Genomic DNA, 14,575 nt, shown 5'->3' on the forward strand with positions numbered 1-14,575 from the left:
GAGAAGAATCAGTAGTAAGCCTTTCCGCCCCACGTTGTCATGGCAACAACATCAGGCAGTTGTAACGTGGTTCAGACTGGCAGTACTAATACTGTTGCTAGTTTAATAGCATTAGTGGAGCTTTCAGTCCAACAGACAACTGTAGTTTCACTGTTAATCTGATTTGGTGTGCTATAGTTGTGAGTAAATACAGTGGTGGGGAGATGATCACAGATGAATTAATCTCCCTGGGAAGATGTTATTAATCAGGTTTTGTGGCATTCAGAGAGGCTTTGTGGGATATTTGACTTAACCAGGGCTGAGTGAAGGATGGCTTAAGCCTTTTGGCACATATTGAATTTCTCCCCTTAATACATTGTTTTCTTGGATGTTCTCTCTTCAGAACAGATTGCATTATGGTTCACTTGTTCCATAATGGATTTGCGGTGATTAAATTGTTGTCATCTCAAAAACAACTGTCTGTCCATGCACATATCAAGTGTTTTGAAATGCTCTTAAAAAGCAGTATCCAGAAAGGTTTTAACCTATATCCTTAAAGAGTTTACAAGAATGTTATGCTGCCAGGTTTTGTGAAATACCATAAAGCACACACATATAAATCTAATCTGAAATTTTGAGTTGAGACCTAAAGGATCTATTGTAATCAGTTCAGCACTAAGAAAATATTCATAATTAATAAGAACACTGAGTATGTTCAGTGGTGTGGCTTGATGAGAATATTGCTATAGTTACATTGCTGGAAGCCGGACTGGGTATGCAGATAGAGGACCTTTTGTGTCTCTTAGGTGTTCTTTAAAATCTAATGTCAGATTTAAACTGCATTAAATATGTTCTATTGAGATATCTTTTTGTATTGTACATCTCCCTTTGCTCCTCTCTCCATCTGTCACTCTACACATATGTATTATGTATGTTTGGCTATCTGTCTATCCATCTGTCTGCCTCTTCCAGGCTATATATATGACCACAAAATGTAGCAAAAAGTAAAAGAAGATGCTCTGTATTATCCACAGTTGTAGTTGTAATGTTACATGTATATGATAAGGCTTGTTCTTCAGAGAAATGGTCAGCTCCTGACAACAAAAAATATCTTAAGATGGATTTGCTTCCAGACTGAAAGAACCCATTCAGCATATTTTCTTGGTTCTAACCTATGTGTTCTGTAACAGATGGATGAAACACTTTTTTTTGGAAGGACACAAAGGAAACATTTTGTATTTTGCAGGTACACCATATGAAGAAACTAGGCCATATGCAGCAATGCTACTGGAAGATTTTAGCTTGACCCATGGGGAAATAAGTCAGTGTTGGGTTTAAATATAGGTCTTCTTGAAGGGTGTCCAGTGCCAGATAAATCTAGCCTATAGCGAGAAAATTAAAGTTAAAAGTGCTTCCTGATTCATATATGTTAAGGTAAACTGTCACAGGCCTGCACACTTTTCTTGATTTTACACACTTCTAGTGTCAGGGTTTTGATATTTCATTTTTGTTGAAACTGAGATTTGGATTTAATTATAGACTAGTTAAAGGTTTGGTGGTGGTTTTGGTACTGTTTAACTGCACTGCATTACACTGAGTAAATGTGGTCAATCTATGCCTTTAGTTGTAACCCAGTGCAGGTGCTTGTGTGAGATCCTGTTCTATGTTTATTTTGTCATTGTTAGGCATTTTGAACTTATGCTTAATAAACCTTTGTCTAGGTCATGTAACTCATTGCTACATTTATGGATAAAGTTTTTTGGTCTTGAATTTAGGGAACATGTGACAGTCTCAAGTTAGATGTAGACAGTATCCAGTCTTGGGGAAGTCTCTGCTCTTGAGGCCCACCAACAGTGTTCTGCTGTTCCTTTAGTGCTCTGTGTAATGCTGGTTATTAACAAGGCTTGACAGTCCAGGTGCAGACAAAGCAGGCAGTGACACTGATGATGCCGCAACCCAACCCTTCTGGCATTGGTGCCCTGGGACAGGAGAACAGTGCCGTGATTGAGTGAGCCACTGGCTCTCCGTCAATGGCCTGTTTGAAAACCTACTAGTCCAGGCATTCCTTGTGCAAGATCTTCCTTTGGTCCTGTAGGGAAAACGATCATTTTATTTAACTGATTTACAGTCTTCTGTAGATGATGACGGCTAGTATTTTTCTTTCTATTTTTTTGTGTACCTGTTCCTTACTCTTCATATCATTTTTGTTACGTCTTTGAAACCTCAAGTGGTAGCCATGTGTGAGACTCTTCTGGAAAATTTTGTAAAATCTATTTCCAGGAAGATCATCTTTGAAGTTGTTGTACATAAAACAAAAGACTGAGCATGTTTTGACCACTTCATGATGTTACTCTATTTCAGTTTGGCCTGTGGCTGGGCTGCTCAAGTTTTGATGTTGAGCTCTTCAGGATTATGAGCGTTAAACCTGCAGTTAAAACCTGAAATGTTGTTTTGGATGTGTTTGTGCCTTATATGCATTAGTTTCTTTGGGTTTGTTATGGACCAGTGTATGCAGAGTACAGTAAAGTAAAATATGTTTGTGCACCTTGTGTTTGGAGAGAAGGTAGAGGAAGTTGGAAGACTTTAAAGTTGTTACTACTAAATGTTTATCAATCATGGACACCACCTTACTAAGGTAGCCTAGGGGGCCTTGTTTGGGAGATGGTGACATCCTATTTTCTTTGCCCCGTTTCAAAGTTGGGTACAGGATGGAACTAGGACAGTTGCTTTTAAATTTAGCTCCAAAAGCCCCTTGGCTGCAGAGAGCAGCTTTGTACTCTGAGCTGTTTCAGGCTGGAAGTGCCAGGAGTAGGCGGTACTTGAGAGTTAAAAACTTCCTTCTCTCCCTCTCGCTCTCTCTCTCTAAAGAAAAAAAAAACATTACAAGATTATCTGTTCCCTCAGCTGTGTTACAGCATGTTAGCCATGGGACTCAGAAAGACTGATGAATTTTTCCTAAATCCCCCAGATAATAGTTTATAAAATTGTCTTTGAGATACAGTTCCGTGAGTCATAGGACAATAAGGCTACATTTATGCAGCCAGAGGCATAGTATGAAAATACAAAATACTATGAAGCAAAAATACATGAAGTTAATTTGTATCACTGTACTGACACTGAATGTTTTATTGTCTTCATAGATGAGCCAGTCAGCCCCAGTGTTGACCGGGAGGCTGCTCCTATTCCACCCTCTGCTGTGATATCTGTTGCACCATCCATAACTACAGGGCCCTCCAGTCAAGGCTCACCGTGCCCTCCCATTCGCCGTCAGCTGTCACATGATCAAGGTAAATAACACTGAATTGGTTGTATAATTCAAGGCTTGGCTTGGACAAAAAAAAACAGTGTAGAAATCATTGACTGTCTTTTTTTCCCCTCATGAAATCACGTAAATAATTTTATTTTTGTCCTTATCTCTCTCATAGATGCCTAGTGAGTGTCATTGACACTCCTGTGTTGTAAATTAGAAACCCATTATTTTGTATTTTTCACTATCACTGCATAGAATCCCTGCGTAGCGCTTTGCTGGACTCAGACTCAGCTAGCAAAACAGAGCGGTCCAAGTCTTACGATGAAGGTCTGGATAACTATCAGGAGGAGGTTAGAGGGTGAGTTTATCCAAAGACAAGGCCATTGTTCTCATCTTTTTCTTCAGTTGTAATGGACTTTGGATCTCTCTGACCTGCTTTTTTCTGTGTTGCTTATTTAGGAGATCTTCCAGTAAGCATATGCCAAGTCTCAGGAGTCTGAGAAAGGTGAGGAGCTTTAGAATCAACATGTTATCCTTTTCTATGTAACTATACAGTGTTATTGTTTGCTAGTACTCAGCTGTATTATTCCTAGATTTTCTGGTCATGTCCTCACTGTATTGGTATGAAAGTGCATTTTAAATGACTAGTTGGTAATCTGTTCACACGTGGAAATGCACAAAGACATATTGTAGTGTAATGTATTTACAATGGCAGGCTCTGGATGGACATAAGTCATCTGGGGATTCTGGCTCTCGAAGGGACTCCTCTTCAGATATCTTTGCTGATTCTTCCAAAGAAGGGTTTCTTAACTTTAGACAACTTAATACAGATAAGAACAAGGTAAGCCTTGACACTCATGCTTCATTAAGCTACCATATATATCATTAATGTCCAGATTTTTAAGTATTTCTCTTCCCTGCAGCGTGTCGGTGGAGGAATGAGATCGTGGAAGCAGATGTATGCTGTTTTACAAGGTCACACCCTAACTCTTTACAAAGACCGGAAGGATGCACTGTCCCATGCTACGATACAATCTGATGAGGACCCACTGCGAATTAGCATCAAGGCCTGTCTGATTGACATCTCCTATAGCGATACAAGACGCAAGAATGTGCTGCGATTAACAACCTCGGACTGCGAGTATTTGTTTCAGGCAGTAGGGAGGGATGACATGCTGTCTTGGATCAGAGTCATTCAGGAAAATAGTAACCCAGATGAAGAGGTATGTGTAGTACGACTCAAGCTATTTGCTTAACTTTGTAGCCACGTCTTGATTATTATCACACAATGAATAGAATTCTAATCTCACCTTCAGTTCAAATGGTGCAGGTATGGAAAAATTTTAAGCTATTTGTCCTAAAATTTCAAAGGAGCAACAAGCCTTTATGCTGCTGTCATCGTTTCATCCAGTAATATGCAGGGCAGAGCATTGTCCTTAAGGGCAGTTGATTGCAGTTACAGAAAAGTTTGAAGAATACCATGCTATAGTTTTGACCGAAATAGCAGGCACACCCATCATGTTAACAACAAAGTGAACCAAAGTCTGTCTTTGAAAAAAGTACAATCAACATCCGAGAGAGATGGAGAGGATTACAGCCTTTATTTATAAAATGGGTAACAAAAGATAGCTAGCCAAGTTATATGAAACCTGTTTGACCCGGGCAGAACAAAAAACACACAGGTGGCACTTGTTGGGGTGTGAGGGGAAAATTCCATTTTAGAACAATCAGTAAGGCGCTTTTCAGAAAGATCTTGTTGAGTGGCGTCTACTGACAGAAGTTAATTCTGATTCCTCAGATAGAGACATGACAGCAAATGATGATGTGTGAATAGAACTGTTTTGGAAAACATCTGGAACATTAACTGTACATTTAATGATCTTGTTGTCCAGTAAGATTGCCCTTACTATTACTACAGGTCATTTTGGTAACTGATGAAAACAGTTTCTTATGCTTTTATATTTTATGGTATGCCAGATTGTTATCAAACTGGAGGTTTAACACTGGGCCATTAGAATACTAAATGACTCTTTGGACAGAATGCAAACTGGTATCATTTGTCCAGTCATTGTTCTGTGTGCAGTTTGCTTTTAGCTTTTCATCTTTGGTCTGTCTCTGTTAGTCAGCTGTCAACAAATGCTGACATCTTGATTGCCAAGTAAAACACGTGTTCAGATTTGAGGTTATTATAACAGAAATTTGAATATATTTGTCGCTGAATATAAAAGCCATCTTTAGAAAATGATTTTGTTTGATGTTTTTAGGCAAATGAGTTATCATTAGTTAAATTATGTTGAACATAGAAATGTAAATGAACCTGTAATTAATTTAGAGGAAATTTCAGTTTCAGTCCTCATTGTATTTCTTTTTGTCTTTATAGAATGCTACTGTCACAAGCCAGGACTTGATCAGTCGAAAGATCAAAGAGTACAACATGATGAGGTATGCAGGACCCAGCGCTGTCACCTGGGGGTTATTCATAGTCAGGCGCCATCTATTTTTCTGTTTTACTTCAATGCTTATGTTCTAATGTTAATATGTGTGTCTTTTTTTTCTTTCTAAACTTTTCATGTTGATCAGTACGCCCAGCAGCAGGTCTGAACCTTCCCCCAAAACCGCCCGCCAGTCCCTCAGCATCAGACAAGCCTTCATGGCAGTTAAAGCAGATGGCAAGAGCTACAGTCCCCATTCACCTAAACCCGGAGAGGAGCGCAGGGCACTGAAAGGTAAAGACTCTTGTTCTAAAGGCTGAGATGCATCATTTTGTGTGCTTAGAGGGCATGTAACTTCAGATGGCTAATGTATGTATGTGTGCCTTGTCAGATGATTCCAGTCCACCACGGGACAGAGGTGCTTGGAAAATTGCAGTGATCATGAAGAAGCCCTTTGAGAAGAAGACTCCAGCTGGCATCACTTTTGGTGTGCGACTTGATGATTGTCCACCTGCACAGAGCAACCGGGTGGGTTTGCTCTTTGTGTTTTTATAAAAGAATGCTGTGAAGTTCTGCATTTGGATAATGATATGAGTAACATGTTTTGATACATTTTAACACAAAATATAGTTGTTTTTTTAATTCTGCTTGTCAGCTAGCATGGACACTAACTCATACACAATTGATGTGAATTTTTCTCATTGAACATAGTTGATAATTTTTCCTGTCTAATGTCTTCCAAACTGTGCAGTTTGTTCCTCTCATTGTGGAGGTGTGCTGTAAGGTTGTGGAGGAACGAGGTCTGGAGTACACTGGAATCTACAGGGTCCCTGGGAACAATGCTGCCATCTCCAGCATGCAGGAGGAACTCAACACCAAAGGCATGACTGACATCGACATCCAGGAAGATGTGAGTGACTGACAGTCAGGTTGCAGAGTACAGTGTTCCACTTTACTGACAGCATCTTTTACACTTGATTGATTTGTGCTGTAAGTGCTGCTTTAACATCTCGCTCTTTTACTACTTGACAGAAATGGCGGGACCTTAATGTCATCAGTAGTTTATTAAAGTCCTTTTTCAGAAAACTTCCAGAACCCCTGTTTACAAATGGTAAGATTAAAAGTTGAATGTAACGATTAAGATATTCTACATAATACTTGCGTAATGTTGGATTTTCTGATTCCTTTACTGTATTTGGAGTTCTTAAGGTTTTCTTGCTCTATTCACAGAAAAGTATGCTGATTTCATTGAAGCCAATAGAACAGAAGACTCAGTGGAGAGATTAAAGGAGCTCAAGAGGCTTGTGAGTAAAAGTCTAAAATGAAGGACTCATATTTGAATGTCATTACCATAAGGTATACGATTAACTTCTGTGACATGAAATTCTCTCTCTCTTTTTGTCAAACCATGCAGATTTATGAATTACCAGATCATCACTATGAAACTCTGAAATTCCTTTGTGCTCATCTCAAGAGGGTTTCTGACAACTGTGAGAAGAACAAGGTATGGCCAATGACAGGATCTATCGTTGTTAATGCCATTAGTTAACTCCGTGCAATCCTGTTTAAATCCAGATTTCCTCTGAGGATTACATCATTACGTCTAATTTGTCTTTACTTGATCCGTTTAGATGGAGCCTCGTAACTTGGCAATCGTGTTTGGTCCTACGCTTGTCAGAACCTCTGAGGACAACATGACCAACATGGTTAATCACATGCCAGACCAGTGCAAGATAGTTGAGAACCTTATCCAGCAGTTCGACTGGTTCTTCACTGATGACAGTGATGAGGACCCTGTTGTAAGTGACAGTTGATTTTCTTTAGTATGTTTGACAGATGAGTCTAATCTTGAAGTTTTTGTGTAATAGGGAAAGTACACATGTCAACATTCCTGCTGAGAACTGATTCTAAGTAAAATATAAGGTGTTTTTTATGATAACAAAGTGACACCACTTCTGCAGTGCACTTTCTGGCTTTCACCTTGTGATGCTGGTTTTAAGGCCTGTGACCTTACTGTTTTTGGATCACGGTTTCAGTCACAGTAAGCAACTTTTCTCATAGAATAAGCAGATAATCCCACTGTACACATCCTGCCCTGGGCCAAACAGTAGGCAGACAAGTTTAGCGTCAAGTCAGAAAACATAGTGGAGCATTTAACGACTAAAGAGCCAGATGTTTTTCCCGGGGGTTGGTGTGTAGTGGAGCAGAGCTAAATCAATGAATTGATGAGTTTTGGCAGCTTTATGTGAGATGCAACTTATGTCTTACTTACGGGTTTTCTATTTTTTTTTTTTTCAAATTTATACATTGTGTTTAGACTCTTATTTTCTTCTTCTATTTGTGTTATTCCTCCCATGTTTTACTCCAGACAACAGCTGAGCAGGAAAGCACAGTGCAGTCTCAGCCTGTGCCCAATATAGACCACCTGCTCTCCAACATTGGGCGGACCGCAGCCTCACCAGGCGAAGTCTCAGGTAACTTAGCAGCAGCTTTTTCTCCAGACTTAGCGCTCTAACATCGGCACAGCAAATATTTTGCCATGGCAGCAATGCTTTATTTCATCAATATTATTACAGTGCATTAAGTAGATGTGTGATAAACTTATTATAAGACTAAATGTTTGTAGAGTGTCAGCTGTTAATGCTAAAAGAATGAGCATCATCACTGTTTTGCAATATTTTAAATGCTTTGACCGAAAAGTAGATGTCCAAATCTTATTTGTGTTTCTGTTAAAGCAGGCTTTTTCAGTAATTTTTCAGTGAATACAATATTGTGTTTCAGTCATTGGAAAATTGTTGAAAAATCCCTTGCAGTACGTCAAACCTTTTTATTAATTGATTTAATTTTTTTGAGAAAAGTCTGTTTTGTTTCAATGTTGATGTTTTTTTTTGCCCAAAGATAAAACTGTCCTCAAGTTTTATTTTCGTTCATTTCTTTGCTTTACTCTTTATTTTTCTTGCTCAAGTCATTTTTTTCTCCCTGTGCTTTACCTGTGTTGAGATGACGACTCCTTTTCTTTCAGTTCTTTTCTTCCCCTCCTCCTCGTCTCTCACATAATCCCGGCATGTTCTTTCCCAAAGAAAATCTAACAAACAAAAAGAAACAATGGAAGTTTTAACCCTTCTGACCTGTGCCCTTCTGTGTGTAGTGTGTTGTTTTTCTCCCTTATCCTTGTCCAGCACTCACACATTACCCAATCTTGACACAGGCCAAGTGGGCGGCGTCTATCACTCGATGATGTCACTGATGGACTCTGTTTTGTCAGTGATGGACAGCTGGGACTGTAGGAAGAAGGACGAGTGTTGTGCCCAGTGTAGCTGCCTAGTCTGCAGAAACCCGCAGCTCTTTTAAATTTGGGCGAAAGGAGGAAAAAAGATAAAAAAGAAAGAAAGAGAAGTCGATGTTTGTCATTTTTCCTGTGGTGTGCACGTCTCATATTTAAACCAATACCCTAAATTGAGGGGATACAGAGCGATGCTGCTATACTTTCTCTGAAAGCCCTTCTGCTGTCTCTTGTTGTCTCTTAAGCTGATCGCAAGGACAAGTAGCATGGTACGGTCAACCTCAGGTTCTCTCCCGGTCATGTGGCATAATCTGTCATGATGTCTGAGGGTGGGGTCGCAGTGTTGGGACTGAGCTGGATGTTTCCCAGCACACATGCGTTTTCACACAAACAAACCCACACATACTACAACCACGTCCCAGACTGATTTGACTGATTTAGAGAGTTACTGATGCAGAGGCACGCAGGCTTTCGAGTAGCAGTGGACGGGGCTCCATGCACATAAATTTAGGGATGTTTGCCGCGACATGTTGTTTCTTAGCTTGAAGTGCCGCCTCTTGTGTCTTTTTTTGTTTGATTTGTTGTCTGTGATGTCATGATTTCAGAATCTGTCTTTAGTCAACATTTAAAAATGTTACATTGTCAACTACAGACAAACGTTGTCACATACTTCTTCATTTCCTACTACACAGTGTTTGACATCTACATCAGTCACTGACATATCTCTCACAGTGTCTCCCTAATCAACTCTGCTCTTTGCACCTACACACACACACCTAAGTTTGAAGCTAAATTAGATAACAATAATAATAACAGCCCATTTCCACTACAGGAACTTTTAGGAGGCCAGGAATCTTATCAGGAGTAATGCTTTCTGATGACTCTGGAACTGTCAGACCAAGTTTTCAGTGAGAGTTCGTGAATGTTCTGGACTGTTCAACCTCATAGCTTGTACAACTAACTTACAGCTTCATTCACACAGTAAAGAGGCACTCGATCAAACTAACAATTTTAGGGTTAGACATTTCATGCCACATTTTACATTAAAAACAGAATTATTCTGTGCAGGTGCTTTCGTATTTTTAGTTTTTGCTTTCAGGTTTTGCTTTCTGTCTATTTGTTGTATCCACCTAAATTTTAGTGCCACGGTAAGAAAAAGAATAATTGGTAACTCAAATTTAATTTTCAAACATTAACAGCACAGATAATTAATTATTGGACCCATTTGTCAAAGTTCCCCCTTTCCATGAGTGGGAATGCAAACAGGAATCAGTGAACTTTTTATTTTTTTTTTTTAAACATGAATTTAGTTCCTGTGTTTGTACAAAAAGGGCTTTTAGTCTGCTTATCTTTGTTGGCTGCAGTTTGCATGTGTTCTACTTTTGAGCAGTGGGACTAAAAGGTTTTGTGAATACTTTGTTTTGGCTTTTATGTTGTTGATAGTGACAGGCTACAAGTAAAAGGGCACTGCAATAGTTAATCTAGCTTGGAGTAAAGGCAATTACTGTTGTACCAAAGCTCGCCTGTGCCAGCTGTATCGACCACAACACACACCTACTGATCTGTTCAGCTCAGGCCCCTTAAGTCTCTTAGTCAGAGCAAACTCATCACTCCCTCTCCTCTGTGATGTCTTTGAGTTGGGAAAGAATGCCTACAGCTGGTTGGTGGCTACATGTAATGCTCTGTGACTGACGTGTTTGTCCGTGATGTGCCGTCGTTCCATCGATACATGAGCATGAGCTGCTTTTAATGTCTTGGTTTACTGCCGGGTTTTCACTTCCTCTCCACTCATCCTTCATCTCAGGCCTCTTCTGCAGCTTTCTCCACTTTTCCATATACTGCTTAGTGTGGTTATTCGTCTTCTTGTCTCTCTTCCTGACCAAAAATGTGTCATCTGCTTTTCATCTAGCTGCTCTCATTATTCTCATCATATCTGTCACTTTCACTCTTAGCAAACTTTAAATCTGCCTCTTCTCTTTCGTTATCTTGTTGACTGTTTTCAGAAAGTCATTGAGGTGTCAGAGTTTTGCTAATGACTCTCTTCTTTTTAATACAGACTCAGCATGTAGTGACTGCTCCAAATCAAAGGTAATTCCTCCTCTTATTTCATTGTGTTACTCATCGATATTGAATTCCTTTGTCTTTGCTGTTTTCATATTCAGAAATCTTGCAAATCTTTAATGCTGTTTTGGTTCTGTCAGCAGGGCTTGTGGGGGTCAGGGAAGGATCAGTGTAGCAAAGAGATGCTGCGCTCCTCCTTCTTTGCCAACCGCAAACGCAAGAAGCCCAAGGACAAAGCTCATCCCAGCAGTTCAGACGACGACCTGGACCATGTGTTCACCAAGAAGGAGCTGCCAGAGGAGAGTCAACAGCAGCCTCTGTGGTCCCCAGACAGTCGGACAGAGGAGGAAGAGCAGACGGATGAAACTAGTGAGAAAGAAAACCTCAGGAACAGCTCAGAGGAACAGCTGGATACATCCAACAGGAAAGAGTCTCTCTCTAGCTGCACAGTCTCACAGGCTTCTCCCTCCCAGCCTCCAGAGCACATTTCCTCCACCCTTCAAGCTGGTTCTCCCTATACCTCCCCTTCCCATTCCCCAAACCTCAGCTACCGCATGCCGATGGCTCACCAGTCCTCCCTGTCGGACCCGCCCTCCAACTACGATGATACGGTGTCCGACCTCGGTACGATGAACAGCACCAGCTCTCAGGCATCAATGCCCAGAGTGAGGCGTGGCAGAATGGCAGCTCTGGGTACAGAAACATGCCCCAGCGGGCTGGGAGCAGAGGTTTGCTCCATTACCTCAGACTATTCCACCACATCCTCCATGACTTTTCTGACTGGAGCCGAGCTCAGCACCCTGAGTCCTGAAGTGCAATCAGTGTCTGAGAGCAGAGGTGGAGAAGATGCAGACGATGAGAGAAGCGAGCTCATCAGTGAAGGAAGGCCGATGGAGACGGACAGCGAAAGCGACCTGTCTGTGTTTACTGTTGGGAAAGCTGATCAGCGGGAACTGCAGGAGGCTCCTCGACCGCTTCCCTCACACAGACTGATTGAGTGTGATACACTCTCCAGAAAGAAAGCTGCCCAACAGAAAACCGACAGCGAGTCTTCACTGGATGTAGCTCGTAGCGAGAAAGATTCCAACAGACTGTCGCGCGTTTTGGGGTCAGTTAAAGGCCGTTCTACTGGAAGTCTTAGCTCCTCATCCCGGAGCGAGCTGGACAAGACGGAGCCTGCATGGAAGTTGAAGATCACAGATCGCCTGAAGGTACGTCTTCGAATGTCTGTGGATGACATGTTTGGTGTGGGCAGCCAGAGGAGTCGTTCTCCGGAGGGCCGCAGTAAGAAGAAGAACATCAGACGTAGGCACACTATGGGGGGCCAGAGAGACTTTGCAGAGCTGTCTGTTTTGGGGGACTGGCCGCAGTCGGTTGCCATCGGTTCAGGCTCGCGGTCCGAGCTTTCAGCTGTAGACCGGCTGAAACCTAAGTGCAGCTCTCAGGACTTCTCTATTGGGGACTGGATCGCTCGTGAGCGCCACCGTACCAGCAATCCTGAGGTCAGCCTGGACTTCTCTGAACAGCAAGTAGGGCTGTGCAGCGTGAACTCCCAAAACCTCGGAGCCTCCTCCTCTTCTGAACTCCCGCATCGACCTGCTGAGGCGTTGAACGGCGACGTCCCCCAGAGTAAAAATCTGAGCCTTTCAGCCACTGCTCACCCACATAAACTCACCAGCTCCCAGGTGGTCCATTCGCGCTTCTATCAGTACCTGTGAGAGGTGTTGGACGTGTGGCTGTGTCTGTTTTCCATCTGTGAGATGTGTACGTACTTGGGAGTTTGTTAGTATAATGTCTGTTATGTGACAAGTGTTAGTGAATGAGCATGTTGTACAAAAAATTGTCCAGAGTGTGCGTCTGTAACTGGTGTGTGTGTGCGCGCTTGTGAAAAGAGAATAACTGCACACAGGGATTGTTGGTCTTGCTCATGTATAAGGCATGGAACAAAATGTTGTTTATATCTTTTTAATTTTCTTTGTTTTTTATGACAAATGACTTTGGGATGGCTCAGCAGGAGGATTTCCTCCCTCCTAATGCAAATCCCTGTTATGCTGAAGATCGAAAGGACCTGTTGCTCATCAAACAATGAGCCTGTGAAGTATATCCAAGGAAGTGTGAACACTTGAGTTAAGATTGTTTAAAGGTTTAGCTAAGTAGCTTTAAGGATGAACTGACTTATAATGAATAGGAAGTAGTAAAAAAAGTACAGATTTTTAGTATTGCAGAGGAACTATTTTTGTGTAAAGAAAGTTACGATGTTCAAAGTCAGTGAGTCTGTTGGTAACCAAATGAAGAATGTACAGACATGCTTGCTGTAATACTGACTAAAAGCTTTAGATGCTTGTGTTTCATTCTAAAGTGTACATATCCCTATTTTTCTGTGTACTTGAATTGTGTTTTTGGTACAGCCTGTGTGTGACTGCCTACAAGCTCTCTGCTGTCAAAGGGGCCTTTCCAAAGGTACAAAGGTGATGAGGAGACACTGGACTTATGCAAATGGGAATATAGTTCTTTTTCATCCCTGCTATGTGGTTTAAAGAGCAGAGAACAACATCCCTTCTGATGCAAATGCTCAGCTGTGTTTAAGTGTTTGTGGTTCACACATCTGTCAGACTGGCAGCAGATTGCAAAGAAAAGAACGTTGGAAGAAGAAAAATAGGTAATTCAATCAGAAAATCATGTTTCTTCATAAAAGAAAGTGCCTCACAATGAAACGTTAAGGGTGCCATATTGTCTTTGTTGAGACAGAAGATGTTACTGTGAATGACATTTTTATTGTTGACTCTCATTCTACAGGTTATGAAAATGCCGAGCTTCCATTCCTTAGGCATTCCACTCTGGTCTTAAATATGTTTTATACATTTTTTTTTTCTCCTGTTTTTCATTTTTTGATTTTAACAGAACTTGAATTTGAAATATTCAGTGTAATGTAAGTAACTTAAATGTACATACAAATGCCATGTTTTAGCTGCTTTACTTTCCATTTCCATCAGATTGCAGGATTTAGTACAGTATTGTGAGACGAGATGCTCATGAGGCCTGTGTGGGTGTAGTGGGCGGTTTGGTACTTCTCTGTGGAGAGAGGGTCCCTGCAGGATGAGGACACGTCATTGAGCTGTATCCTTTATATCAATGCCGTGTTCCTCTGATTGTGAGGGGTGTGCACAGACTCCTGAAACACTGGAAATAAATTTTGTCAGTGGCAGATGTCTATGTATGTTTTTTTTTTTCTTAGACTGGCTTGACAACCGAATCCTTACTGTGGAGTTCATTGCTTCTGTTATTTAGGTACTCACACTTCCTTCCTACTAATTACTCCTGAAAACTTGAAACTTGTTTAAATTTAACCATGAATGTGTTACAAAGAAATGTTTTACTACACCATCTATTTGTATGTTTGGGTGCCAGATAAAAGAAGAAAATGGTTTCCCTTTTTAAAGCACTTAGCAGCCTGACCTGCAGTAAAATGTCATGCATGAGAATTTTTTGAGTGTTTGAGTACTAGACAGTGTTTGTCAAAAAAAAAAATACTATAGTGTAATAGAAATTTTCACATCTGCTCTATTTCAT

The 14,575-nt window shown here is 40.9% G+C and overlaps 1 protein-coding gene across 6 annotated transcripts in view; it reads left to right on the forward strand.

Annotated features, from left to right (window-relative positions):
- The window catches only part of arhgap21b (Rho GTPase activating protein 21b), a 34,901-nt gene extending 20,691 nt beyond the window's left edge, over positions 1–14,210 (forward strand). For 5 of the 6 annotated variants that reach the window (XM_023272722.3, XM_023272725.3, XM_055014256.1 and 2 more), the window contains 16 exons: positions 3,120–3,266; positions 3,485–3,587; positions 3,689–3,734; positions 3,945–4,070; positions 4,153–4,452; positions 5,610–5,671; positions 5,810–5,955; positions 6,053–6,189; positions 6,413–6,571; positions 6,694–6,772; positions 6,892–6,965; positions 7,076–7,165; positions 7,293–7,460; positions 8,030–8,135; positions 11,001–11,032; positions 11,146–14,210. In XM_023272722.3, the coding sequence (XP_023128490.2) occupies positions 3,120–3,266; positions 3,485–3,587; positions 3,689–3,734; positions 3,945–4,070; positions 4,153–4,452; positions 5,610–5,671; positions 5,810–5,955; positions 6,053–6,189; positions 6,413–6,571; positions 6,694–6,772; positions 6,892–6,965; positions 7,076–7,165; positions 7,293–7,460; positions 8,030–8,135; positions 11,001–11,032; positions 11,146–12,723 (3,353 nt within the window). In that variant the 3' untranslated portion in view covers positions 12,724–14,210. The remainder of the gene's footprint in view (positions 1–3,119; positions 3,267–3,484; positions 3,588–3,688; positions 3,735–3,944; positions 4,071–4,152; positions 4,453–5,609; positions 5,672–5,809; positions 5,956–6,052; positions 6,190–6,412; positions 6,572–6,693; positions 6,773–6,891; positions 6,966–7,075; positions 7,166–7,292; positions 7,461–8,029; positions 8,136–11,000; positions 11,033–11,145) is intronic. The other variant, XM_023272724.3, reaches the window with a different exon arrangement.
- Positions 14,211–14,575: the final 365 nt, after the last annotated feature.

This window comes from Amphiprion ocellaris, chromosome 10 (assembly GCF_022539595.1).
Source record: "Amphiprion ocellaris isolate individual 3 ecotype Okinawa chromosome 10, ASM2253959v1, whole genome shotgun sequence".
NCBI lineage: Eukaryota > Metazoa > Chordata > Actinopteri > Pomacentridae > Amphiprion > Amphiprion ocellaris.